Source organism: Venturia canescens, chromosome 9 (assembly GCF_019457755.1).
Source record: "Venturia canescens isolate UGA chromosome 9, ASM1945775v1, whole genome shotgun sequence".
NCBI classification, from domain to species: Eukaryota; Metazoa; Arthropoda; class Insecta; order Hymenoptera; family Ichneumonidae; genus Venturia; species Venturia canescens.
The window spans coordinates 20,511,986-20,525,367 of record NC_057429.1 but is presented as its reverse complement, the minus strand read 5'-3'; the positions used below and the strand labels follow the sequence as shown (position 1 = coordinate 20,525,367).

The 13,382-nt window shown below is 36.3% G+C and overlaps 3 protein-coding genes across 5 annotated transcripts; all 3 read right to left on the bottom strand.

The window, feature by feature from the left end:
• Positions 1-286: 286 nt before the first annotated feature.
• On the bottom strand, positions 287-8,127 carry LOC122415641 (serine/threonine-protein phosphatase PP1-beta catalytic subunit). 2 transcript variants are annotated; one of them, XM_043427944.1, is made up of 6 exons: positions 7,863-8,127; positions 6,765-6,836; positions 4,509-4,996; positions 4,167-4,265; positions 3,842-4,081; positions 287-3,701 (listed from the first exon to the last, which is right to left on the bottom strand). In XM_043427944.1, the coding sequence occupies exons 1-6, from the start codon at positions 7,912-7,914 to the stop codon at positions 3,588-3,590; spliced, it is 1,065 nt and encodes a 354-aa protein (XP_043283879.1). In that variant the 5' UTR covers positions 7,915-8,127; the 3' UTR covers positions 287-3,587. The 2 variants fall into 2 exon arrangements, with proteins under 2 accessions (XP_043283879.1, XP_043283881.1); XM_043427946.1 differs by lacking the exon at positions 6,765-6,836 and having other exon boundaries at positions 7,863-8,121.
• Positions 8,128-8,642: 515 nt separating this feature from the next.
• LOC122415642 (mortality factor 4-like protein 1) lies at positions 8,643-10,758 on the bottom strand. 2 transcript variants are annotated; one of them, XM_043427947.1, is made up of 6 exons: positions 10,409-10,758; positions 10,207-10,324; positions 9,612-9,923; positions 9,296-9,517; positions 9,010-9,179; positions 8,643-8,936 (listed from the first exon to the last, which is right to left on the bottom strand). In XM_043427947.1, the coding sequence occupies exons 1-6, from the start codon at positions 10,434-10,436 to the stop codon at positions 8,785-8,787; spliced, it is 1,002 nt and encodes a 333-aa protein (XP_043283882.1). In that variant the 5' UTR covers positions 10,437-10,758; the 3' UTR covers positions 8,643-8,784. The 2 variants fall into 2 exon arrangements, with proteins under 2 accessions (XP_043283882.1, XP_043283883.1); XM_043427948.1 differs by having other exon boundaries at positions 9,296-9,514.
• A 255-nt stretch (positions 10,759-11,013) lies between these two features.
• Tmem43 (Transmembrane protein 43) lies at positions 11,014-13,300 on the bottom strand. The gene is made up of 6 exons (XM_043427942.1): positions 12,971-13,300; positions 12,679-12,876; positions 12,335-12,570; positions 11,949-12,249; positions 11,652-11,857; positions 11,014-11,556 (listed from the first exon to the last, which is right to left on the bottom strand). Exons 1-6 carry the CDS (start codon positions 12,983-12,985, stop codon positions 11,271-11,273), a joined length of 1,242 nt encoding a protein of 413 aa, XP_043283877.1. The 5' UTR covers positions 12,986-13,300; the 3' UTR covers positions 11,014-11,270.
• Positions 13,301-13,382: the final 82 nt, after the last annotated feature.

Genomic DNA, 13,382 nt, shown 5'->3' with positions numbered 1-13,382 from the left:
CGAATATCCAAAATTTTCACGCTGAATCTTTCGTTATTATTTGGTTGTGAGGCGCGTCCTTTGTTTACTGACATTTTTATTCCTAACGAAAAATGGACTTCGATGAAGCCTGGAGTTTTCATGCCGTCATCATAGCGAATAAGCTCCGATCGAGTCAGGATTCAACATATACTACATGGTTTCCATCCGCTCTCCCAACCTAAGGATTTAGTAGTGGAGAAATTGCGAAGAAAGGCGCATTGTCGTCTCCCTGCACGCAAAGATAAATCGTGATAAAAAATGTGACTTTACAGCAATACGTATATTTATTATCTGAAAGTATACATCTCGAGGATTCTTTTTATTTTCTTTTCTAAATTCCACGAACACAATTGATCAGATGCATCGCGACAATTTAGCGGAATAAAACATATAATGATAATAAGTAATAATCAATAGTCACAATAATAATGATACAATAATGAAAACGAAAATTCATCGACAATTCCTTGCAGAGATTCGTCCAATCTTTTTCGCCAGCGAACGTGATCGTGCTACCAGCGTGGAAATTACGACATTTTTTATCTTCTTTTTTACACATTACGCCGTATAATAATAGCGATATTAATTAATAATAAGAATAATAATCATACAATGTTGACGTATATATAATCTACCTTACACACGTACAGGTTACAAAACAGGTACAATGTGGTGGTAGACAGTATACGGTTGACCACACAGTTTTTCCCCCCGTTATTTTCATATTCCAGAAATCATTTCGTGTTTTTTTTAACCTTGTTTTTATTTTTTTGTTCGTTAATACTGGATCGAGTCTCAAATGAGAAATGCACGTTCGACCAACGCTTAGAAAAACGATATTTAAAATACGTCAGCGATACGGAGCAATTTTATTCGCATCCGATCCACCGCGTGTAATTCGAGTCGTCTAATCGTGGTCGAAGAAAATAAAAAATAAGAAGCGTGGACGAAATAAATAAATAAATAAATACATGATTGGTACGGTCGGGACACGCGTGTGAGGTCTTTTAATAAATTATTTTCCTCTCTCACTCTCGTAATTTAAAGAGAAAAAAAAAATTAAATCATCAAATCTTGAGTTTGAGATTCGATGGAAGTCTCAATACTTTCGAAGCACATCTGAACCAGCGAATCTCTTGAGTGACGCTCTCTTTAACCGTTTTTTCTTGTTTTCATTCTTTTGTACAGTCTTCTGATATATAAGTTAATTATTTTACTTCTCGTTAAATACAATGAATCGAAGAATAAAGCATAGGGGGACAATGTACAATTTTATCCTTTCTCCTTCCTCAGTATTTCGTTTTGCTCTTTTTCTTTCAAATATATACTCAGTGCTCGGTATCCCTGTTATCGCGTAGAGGAACCTCATCGGGTGTGAAAACCGGCAAGTTTTACAAAGCAATTTGTATATATCGTTTTTCATTAAACGCGATGCTTTTTGTTCTCTTTACCGCTCGAATCTTGGTTGCGTGGCTCTCGCTTAATTAATCTCGATATCCTCGTTACAAGACACGATGAATCCTTTGTAATTGGTATGTGGTATCGTGCACGTACATCATCATGTATGTACATATCCACCAATGTTCTATATCGTAGGGTATTTTTTTCTATCATATATGTAGGTCCTAGTATAGTACAGATTTCTTATTCTTTCATGTATATATATTTCTTTTTTATTTTTATGTATGTAAATGTGTATGTATTTTATGTAATAGACGGAGCGCGGTGACGTACACGTCTTAAAAATACGGCTCTTGCTATAATTATATCAACTTTTATTCATTTTCTTCTGTATTATTCTCTTCTCAGATTACCGTAGTTTCTTGTTTATCATTTTGTAATAAAATAATATTTCGTTCGGAAAAAAGGTTTAGAAAAACCCGGAGATGTACACTTCTCGAATGAAATATCTTTCGCTATTTTTTTTGATATATAATTTCAAGGCAAAAGTTACAAACGAGGCGAAAAATGAAATAAAAGGCTTTGCGTGTATATATGAACGTGTGGTTTGATAAACTTGTTTTGTTCAAATTTCAAGTAGATTTTCATTCGAACAATTCTCATGTCCACGTTTACAGAACAGACTAAAACGGTGATAACTTATAATTATTTAATGACAACTAATACGACAAATGTAACGGCGCTTCAACAATAACAATGACAGTACGACTATAACTATTATCCCTCATCGCTGGGGAAAGGGGTTGAGAACAAACGAGCTGAAATGATCAACATTTTGTTTCTCCTAAGGTTTCACACGTCACGATTTTTTTTCGTTTAATTTGTCAACCTCTTACCCTTCCTCTCTTTTTCACTCACTCTTTCTGGGTAATATTGGTACGATATTTTTCGGACATGAAAATAACAACGACACAAATATCGTACCAATTTCTAACGCGAATTTTGATTGTGAAAAAGCTCGAACGAATTTTTAATAAATTATTATGAAATATTGTGATAAGTAACAATAGATTTTCAAATGAGAAATGAGAATTGAAGGAAAGGCATGTTCCGTGAACGATTTAAAATCAAAAAATATATATGAACAGGGAACATACAGAATGATTGAAATAACCGAACATTTGATGAATTACAAAATCTCGCAAGCTTCTAGGGCCTTCCGAATAAATTAGAAATAAAAGGGTTTTTGTTTTGTTTGCATGGTATTCCGCAGAAAGTCTCCGGGGGAAATAATTTTTACTTTTGCCATGTCAATTTTTAATATTTGTAGATTTTCTTATTACGTGTTATCAATTTTTAATTGTTAATTTCTTTTTCAAGCTTCAATTCACCTGGAATTACACATTGCACAAAATTCCTTGGGGGGGTTTTTTTCACCCGAGTTGCAAACGGAAGCTCTGTCTCTTTTCGTTTTGCGAAGGAACGAACAAATAAACAAGTAATAATGAGTCGAATGCAACATTTTATCATTGCCTTGCAGACGAAATTTTGACCCAATTCTTTTTCTTCTGTGGATGAAATTATTTTTTAAAATGATATGAAAATTTCGATTAGGAACGAAAACAGAAATAAACATATTTTTATCTTACACTAAAATATATACTTCGAGGTTGGTGAGTCATCGCGGACATTTTAGCGTCAACTTGGATGCGAATACTGGAAAACACAAACATCGCGAATTTCGATCACAGAAGGATCATAGCCAGGACATTTTTTTCCTTCAGTGTTCGTTCATCTAATTTTGCTTTCCTCGTGTTGAATGAAGAATTGATAATTTTCATTGAGACGGATTTGAGAGACTCGTGAATGATCCTCGAACTCGCGAGCAATCCTTATAAATTGCCTGGTTGTTTTTTTTCTTCTTTTCTTCCTGCCACTTTATTCGGTGGCACGGTTCACGACAAAGGGCGAGTACATAATGCGATGACGATGACGATGACGATGACGACAATGACAGTTTCTGTTTCTCCTCAATGATTTCTATATTATTTACTTCTCTCTTTTCGTGTTTCTCTGTTATTCCTTTTCCATTTAGGTTTTTCTCCTTATCTAGTCGTCTAGAAGGACAAGGTTTGCTGCTATGCTGCTGGATCTGCGAAGGGTGGTCATTTTTTACTCTTCTTCGTCGGATTTTTTTGGGGCGTCGATGGTCGAGCAGCTTGTGCCGCTGTCATGCCACCGTATTGATATTTCGCCTTTTTCTCGGATGGTTTTAGTATCTGCGAATCATTCAAATATTCGTCAAAATCGTAGCTCTTGACATTGAATTATTTATCGATTGAATCAAATATTACCGAGTAATTTACTTTACTATATGAATTTCTTCTCATTCTATCGTGTAACGGAGTACAAAACTCACTTGAAAACTGCACATAAGGTTTTCGTCGACGCTCATCATGCCACCGGCATTGTCAAATTCGCCACAATAATTAGGCGCCGAGAATAACGTGACGAGCTGTCGTTTCGCGAAAAACTCGTAACCATCTTCAACGACCTGATGCGCGCGACATATCAGATCCATGTCGTGACGATTGAGAAATTTGGAAACAACATCGGGTCCAAAAGTGAACGAGACGCCTCGATCGTTTTCTCCCCAACCCTGAGTTGAAAAGTAATAACAAAAAAACGATGATAACATTGATATTGAAAAATAATAACTATCGTGTTAAAATACGAAACCTCACCTGGACATCTTTATCAGGATCCGACCAAAGTAAATCGCACAACAATCCGGTGTCCGGCACGTCGGTCGGTCGCATTATTCTTCGGATTTGTTCCATCGACTGCACAGCGAAAAAAAAAAAAAACAACGAAACGCCTCGGTGAGTGATATGAAAAAATTCGAGTAGGCACGCGGCCGATACGTTGTGAAATTGAAAACTCAACGATTCGATACGATTATTGTGAAATCAATGTACTCATTGAAACCATTTGAGATTAATGGATATTTAATCGTAGCGGGGAAACGGGGCTGAGATAAAAATGACGTTTCGTCGTGTCGTTTTCGAAAATGAGGCAAATATTACCTGAAGGTCGGGGCTGAGACCGCCGTGACAACAAAAAATTTTTTCATCTATGATTGCAGCGATGGGTAAACAATTGAAGCAATCGGTGAAAGTTTTCCACAACTTGATGTTGTAACGACGTTTGCATTCGTCGTAAAAGCCGTATATTCGGTTTATACTGGCGCATTCGTGATTGCCGCGTAGGAGAAAAAAATTTTCAGGATATTTGATCTTGTATGCGAGCAATAAGCATATCGTTTCGAGCGATTGTTTTCCTCGATCTACGTAATCGCCGAGAAACAGATAATTCGCCTCGGGTGGAAAACCTCCGTATTCGAATAATCGCAATAGATCGGTATACTGTCCGTGTATATCGCCGCATATTTTCAACGGTGCCTCCAGCTCGAGAAGTATCGGTTGTTGGAGGAATATCTCACGGCTTTTCAGGCACAGTCCTCGTACCTCCGTTTCCGTCATTATCACCGTTTTTCCAGGACGACATCCTCGAACTGTATCGGACAAAAGTTTCATTCCGTTATTCAATTTTTCCTTCTTTTTCTCTTATCATTTTTCCAAAAAGTATTTTCACAAAATATTACAATTGAATTAATAATGATTGCTATCATATATGTTACATTACGATCTCCTCGTAAATTCGCTTTTCCCACAATACATCGTTGAATTTTTCATTACTGGATAAGCAACGAAAAAGCTTTTGTTCAAAAATCTCCCCATAGCCCTTTGTACGACTCTAAATGATTGGCGTATCTGATTAATTTTTCATTTCATCTGATATTTATAAATTTGAGACTAAAATTAAAGTTGAAATTTCGTACAAAAGAGATTTCGTTGCGTTACGAAAATAATTCGAACTGGAAATGATATGACATTACACAGCGAGCAAAATTCTACAGTATAAATACAAGAAAATAACTAAAAATAAGTGTTTCCTACGTTTGGGACAATTATTTTAAATTCCAACGATTACAATTAATCTCGTCAATTTTCATCAATTCCTTCACACTGTTTCCTTCCCCCCCCCCCCCCCCCCCCTCCCAATCGGTTTTGCCATTTTCGTTAATCCTGATGAAAATATATATAATTGAGAGTTGAGAGTGCCCTAGCTCTCCTGCAACTTGAATCTTTAGGCTTGGTATTCGATTGAATGAATGTGAGAAACGAATGGTATGAGGTAGCGAAGAGCTCTCCGTTTCGTACATCTTCTAGGCATAAAATTTCAAAGTCAGCAACTTTCGTAGTGCTATCTATATTCATTGATTTGTTATTTATAGTAGACCGTTTATAAAGGCTTTGGCTCCACGCTCGGATAATCTCTATGGTGGAATATTGGAAAAGCGCAGCTTTTCTCGGATTTTCGATATTCGATAAACGACACCAACACGGAATAATCCAATTAAATGGATGAACTTTCGATTTGAATAAATGTCAATAGCACTGAAATATGATCCGTGAATAACAATCGTTTTCTCCGATTATCATCACGAGCTATGGACGATGAACGAAATTTTGACTCCTTCGCTTACTTTTGTCATCCGTTAAATTATTCCTGCGCTTTACTTTTCCATCGGTATAAACAACACTCCTATATATATACATACGCAAACACAAATGGAATATTTTTCAGCAAACATATGGGTGTAAAGAGAACAGCAACGAACGTTTATGAAAACCATAGGTGAGTGCTCGACAAATGGATTTGTGACAAATTTACAATATTTTTGTTCCAATTCCAGCAAGCCTGAACTGCAACGTTTTTCACTATAATTACATGCAAAATAGTGAGCAGTGATGGAATATCAACTTTGCGTTTTCTGAAATAAATATACAAGTGTTAATAATTGAGTATATGGTATATACACAGAGCGAAGGGGAAACCAGAAACTTAGTGAAATTGTTGCTCCTGATGCAATTAAAGTGTAGCGTATTGGGTTTGGATTGGTTAAATTCCGCAACAAATGCGACCGTTTCTGTGATCAAATAATGAAAACCTCGGAATAATATTTGAGTACTACAACGAAATGAAATTTTCTTCTGTTCAAAAGATAATACTTCAATTGTCAACCCATTGAGCATAATTGTGCGCATAAATATACATAGTACTTCAATGGAGTAATACAATAGCCATAATTTCAAGTGCGTGTCGACGGGTGTTATCATATGCGCGACGCAATATAACACAACAAGAAATAAAGGAGAAAAACCAAGAGAGAAAAACTCAAGACTACGCATAAAAGTTCAACGCTTAATTCTGCGTACCGGCAAAATCGGACAAGAAAATATCTGCGAGTCTGCCTTTCTTCGGAACTTGCTCATTCGGCGTTTGAAATACTTTACCGCAGGAACCATTTCCGGTGTTATGTAGCATGATTAAGAGAGCGAGAGAGAAAGAAACAAAAAGAAAAATTTTTGTTTTGCATTTGAGTTGTTTTTCATGTTTTTCTTCATTCCATTTGCTTAAAGATAATTCGGTATGTAACCGAATTGGCCTACAAAGTTATTTTAAGAACTATATGATTTGCAATGTTTCATATTCAATTGAAAAAAAGTAGGAATCGTGGAATAAATGTGTAGGAGGCATAGCAATTAACGCGAGTATTTTTGTGCCTGTGTGTTCGAAGATAAAAGCTAAGTGAAGTTTCATTGGAACAACTTATTTTCTCGACGACTGACAATTTGAACGAAAAACGATAGAGAGTGGTAGAGTTTTTTGTTTTACGCGTATATTGTGATATCTGAGCTTAGTGCGTATGCTGTGTACACATACGTTCTCGTACATCGCGTGTACGCACATATACATTGCGAACGAACATATATCTCTATGCGTATAATTATGGATTTGCCGCGAATTGAAAACATTAGCGAGAGAATCGCGAATAATTGCATCGAGCCGTTTACGAGGATGCAAAAGAACACATAGAGAGAAAGAGAAAGGAAAAAAAAAGGCAATGAACATGAGACATCAGACAGACGGAGATATGCCAGAGAGAAATAGAAGATAGAGAGAGAGAGAGAGAGTGATGGAGAAAGACTGAAAAAAAATAAATATCAATGTTGTCCTATACTCCGTAACAATATTAATCATCCTCGAAATGCATCGTATGCAAGAGGAAAAATAAACCAAGGAGAATAAAAATGTCGACATTTCTCCTTTCGCATAGCCGTAGAAAACTGAGTGTCGAGATGAAAAAAATATATATAAAAAGACTTGGCGCTAACGAAGCTTCAAATTTCATCTCGATCAACAATCATTCGACACACCCTTTTGTTTTAACATTACAATGCTATGATTGAAAAAATGAGGGAATAAAATAGAAAACACGTTAAACAGTTGAGAAAAAACAAAAAAACAAGTACCTTCGAGTAATCGCTGAATCAAATTGTCGATGTTCAAGTCAACATCCGCCATTTTTTTTCACGCGCACTGTTCGCTATATGTTTCGCCGCGGAGACACGATAGTCTCTCGACTACTGCGGCCGTGATACTGGGTCAATGTTTGTAGATCGACTTGATCCTGCCGGGCCGGGCTTGCAGTCACGTTTTTCCCCGACTAACGAAAATACACGCCATTTATACACGCACACAGATCGCACGCTACACACACTCGAGCAACACACGTAAGTTAGGAACCCGCGACGCGAAATGCATGCCGGAGGTGAAACCTTCTCTTTCCCCTCCTTCATATCGCTCACAGCCACCCGTCTCCTCCCTCCAGCCCTTTTCCATTCCATACTCTCGCGAACGCCATTAAACGACTATTATATCTATGAATGGTTAAGTAACCCAACTAACCCATTAAATTGCATGGTAAATAACCGGTTATATGGCCAACCACAAATATATATATATATTATTACCTCCTGTGGTGAGGCTATATTTATTTTTTGGGTCGCCACGACACGGATGAGACCACATTACCGACACATTGCTTCATTTCCGTCACATAATGTACAATTTTCTTAATGTATTAACAATAATTTCACTGATCACTCTCAGTTTTCAAAAAAAATATATCGTCGCAATGATGTTAATAATGATATATAAATGATGTATAAAATAGAACAGATTTTATTTTGATTTAATCACTTGCCGAAAACCATTTTGGCGCACCAAAGATAAAATGAATAGAGCAGATATATATATTCAAAATTAATTTATTACAGATTTTTATACACCTAGCAAATCTTACCGTAAGCGTCCAAAATAATACTGTTTTTTTTTTTTCAATTATTACAATTCTGTACTTATTGTAGCATAATTACTCAAATGATTTTTATGCTAGGAGCCAATTTGTACATAATCTCGATTGAGATCAAATAGAAGAGGACTATTTTTCTGAAGGTATTGAAGAAAGTCTTGAAAATGGGCCAACAGCATTTGAATGCTTCGTTCATCAAGAGTCGTATAGGATAACATTCCTCCCAATTTCACTGAAAATTTATAATTTTACTGATTTCAATGTGGATAATCATATTTCAATATAAAACATTTTGTCAAATTTACCGAATAGCCTGAGTAAATGAAATGCTCCGTATAATTGACTCGGCAAACTGTCCGGATTTTCATTGACAACTTCTTCATACTGTGTTCGCTCGCATTTGTACAACAATTGAAGGCTTAAAGCAATATTGAAGTATTCTCTTATGCCTTTTGTTACTTCCAATGCACTGTCCCTGTGTTATGAAAAAGTTATGCAATAATACATAAAGAAATTCTTTATAAATAATAGTTCACACCGGAGCAAGGAGCTAGTAAGGTATTACACACAATTAAAAAACTAAAATTGTACCTGTCGTTGGATGAAGTCTTGCCTGTTCCTCCCTTAGAGTCAACATAATCGTTCAATATTTTATCAACTGTAAATCTCATAGGGAGAGAGGCAAATTTGTTCTGCTTTGTAATTGTATCGCACTCGTCGACGAGAAATCCTTTTAGATCATCCGATATTTTGATCTTGAATTCAACCTTGGCAAGATAATCATCCGAATCACCTGCCGTCTCCAGACGACTACTGACCAATGTAGAACCAAATAATAAAAATTTTTTCCTCGTCTGGGACATGGTATAATTCTTCATAGACCATCAATAATATAATTGAACGATACCTTCGTTTTTTGCGGGTTGCATCAACAGAGCCATCTTGGGATGACGAAGAAGGGGTAAGTGTTCCAACAGGAGTTTTGCCGATACGTCCTGGAAGTCTTTCGGACGAACCGACAGGTGTGCTAGCTCTGCTATCCGTATCTTTTTCTTTGCCTCCCTCGCTTCTTCTTCCCTGACTCTTGGTAGCAGTTGCACTTTTTTTATTTCGCTGAGTAGGTTGTTGATTGGAATGTGCTTTTTGGACCTCTCGCTGCTTCTGGACGTTAGATTCGTTGTACTTTAGAACACGACTTTCGGGCACCCACTCGTCCCAGCTGAAATTCATTTTTTCAGTAATACACTTGAACACATAGGCTTCCCAAATTTGACGAACGTACCAAATTTATTCAAAGATCAATCATTTTATCTATTTATAAATGTGCATGTATATACGTAATTTAATCATAACCCAAATATGCTTTACGAGTAAAAAAATTCTCAGCAAAAACTATCTTTTCTCATAATAAAGAAATTAAAAAAAAAATATCAACTTGGTTTTTTTAGGTCTCTCTATCATTTTCTCCATTCAATCAGTATTCTAAAAAATGATCAATTTACTTTTTATTCCATCCGGCGTAGTGAATGAGATACTTTATTTGTTTTTCCTTTACAATAGATGATTTTAAACACTTTGCTTCGTAGATGAGTGGTCCATGAAAGCATAGAACTTTCTCGCCTGTCGAAGAAAAAACAGCAATAAAGATGATCGAATCAATATTTAAAATGAAAAGATATAAACAGTTTTGATAAATTAAAATACCTTCTTGGAATTTACACTTTGGTGGCATTTATATATGCGCGGTTTCCTACAATCCGAAAACAAATTATTTATTCATTGGTCTATTCTTCTTCAAAATTTTCCTTGCGATCGCTGAAAATAACCGTTCTCCTGGTTTGAAATTCTAACAATGAAATTTTATCTATATCCGAGTCAGAATCTATTTCCCGAAGACGCTCTGTTGTGTATAAACAAAAAACAGAATCCGGTCGAGAAAATCGCGGCTTGCTTGTGACGGATAACAGCATAACAGCCGGTATTTTGCTGTTTCCGGACTTTGCGAACATGCGTGGAATTTCAAAACGATAGTGGCGCAGCTCTTGTGGCTGATTTTCTGAAACACAACTCAACTTATTTTACCATCAACTAATATTGAGCGAGTACGAAATTTCTTATCACTATATATATAAAAATGTATATCAACGTGCGTATTACATTACAGACACTTTATTTCTGTTACAATCATTCTCAATACTGAGTGAAATCAGAGAAAAAATTCTAGCCTCTTATATATATATATATATATTTAACAGTATTATTAAATAAGACCGCTCTGCAGAAAAACGAATCATATCAAAACTGTTGCATTGACCTTTTTCTAAAATATTCCTTTATTGGAAAAAAAATTATATTCTAAAGTAAAAATAAATATAACACAGATTGTTTTTGGCTTTGTGGTACGCTAGATTTAAAGTCTACAGAGAGAAAAATTCTGAGCAATAATGTTCTAGTTTTAGGTCCATTAACATCGATGGTTCGACGATGAGTCAACAGATTGTTGAATGAGTAAATGACATTGTGCGATGATACTTTTCACGCGGCTAATACGATTTAGTAATACTCGTTAAAGCCTCCTGTAATTGTCACGTTCCTGCGGATCGCGAGGCCGGGACAAGAGAGTCGAATGAATAAATGGTAAAATGGAGGCCAGAGCCAAACATAGAGCAACGATTGGTCGATACCAGACCCAAGCAAAACCTATTATTAATAAACTGATGGACATTGAGACCGACATTGTGAGAGAATCTATGGAGATTATTCCACATAAGAAATTGGAATTCAGAATGACCGTACGTAGTATATTGGCAAGGCACGTTGCTGCTAAGAATAGTACTAACCAACCAAGACCCCTGAAATAAAGAAAATACGTGTGAAAGTTATGATCAATTCCCAATTGATCAATAATCCCTCCGATGATATTAATTATAAATAATATTGAATTTACCTGATTGTCCACGTACGCCAATAATTACGTACGTGCTCTAAATGAAACATCTGGTCGACAGTCATTCGATGTTTTCTTTGCAACAATATTTCTTCACCTCGTGACGTCACATATGGCACGATTGTGCCGCTAACTAATTTCCCAACAACGGAATATGTATCGCCAGCTTTCCCCGCGTATGAGAATAATATTCGTATGTCACCAACCTACGGTGTGAAACGAGTGTGAAAAAATTGATGAAAAAAGATGAATAAAATATTGAGAAGAGCATTTCGCATCCTAAAACTTCGTTATTACTCGAGGATTCCATAGATCAGCGCTGTGATAATATAGCCCAGAGTGCATTTTGATGTCTCGTCGTTCCGGTCTTTCGTCACTGGTAATATCCACGAATTCTGAAAATTTCTTTTTCATCTCAATACCCAATGTGAAAGCTCCAATTTTGACTTCCTCAGATATTTGAGTTTGACTCCTTATTGGAACTTGTTTCGGATTTTCGTGACCCGTTCTTATATAAAACTGATCCGAGTCTATCAACTTGTCCTTCCATTCTGTCGTGTAATAATAGTGTTTTTCATCCTCCACAACACCACCGTAGCTGCAAACCAATTAAAAAGAACGACTCTGTTTGAAGGAAGTATAACATTTATTTTATAGTAAAAATCTTAATCATCAAACTTTACCTTCTCTCTTCTTCCATCTCGATCCACTGATAAATCTGAACTCTACGCTTGAGCTTGACACTAGCGACTACAACCCCGTACTCCGGTTCTGTCAATGGCTCCCCGACGGACAGCTCTCCGCTCAAGTGCACCAAACGACCTTCTTCGATGTCAGGTGGAATTACATTTGGATTAGTTATCAATGCTACGTTTCCCAGTGCTTCATCCAAAGAATGAGCTACTTTGGCTGCTCGTCCCTTGAAAATTAATTTAAAAAATAATTAATGGAAGTCAATATTCCTAATAATGTTTAGAGAAAAAACACAAAGTTGTAGGGAAATTGAACATAATAACGAAGGTCTTACCTCATTCCAGAAAAGTAGACACATGCCAGCGGCAAATAGAAAAGATCCTATAATAGCTGTAAGCCATGATTCTCTGAATTGTTCAGAAACGGAGCTCGGTACATTCTCTGCTGGCTGCCACTCGGCCTCATCATTTTCGCCACCATTTCTCCCACGAATTCTCGCATTTCCTGCTCGGGAGCGATGTGGTTGACCGTTCTAAACAATACCGAAAACGTATTTCACAGTTGAAAAAAAAATCATTTGATATTCCGTACATTTTGTTTTTTTGTTGTGTATAATGTTAACTCACGTTATTGCGATACATTCTCAGAGCACACGAAACAGTACAACTCAATGATGTTGTTTTTTATAGAACTATGACGATACGAGAATAAATTTTCCAGTCTCATTATATATAATAAATTGTTGTATTGCATAAACTTGCAACTCTGCCAAACTGTCACTTTTTTAGGTTACACCTATATTTTCGAACTCTCATAATACCGTAATTCACAAAGCAGAAGAAACAACGATTGTTGCAATAGCTCACAACAATTGTTAAGAATACTAACTATATTTGTTAGCAAGCACAATTAGGAATTTGAGAAGAAGTAAAGTTTCGGTATCGAGAACAGCTGATTCAACTGATCGAATCGTACGCCGGACAAATTTGCCTTTACAATCTAACCACCACCGACCCCCAATCCAAAGGATCCAAAGCA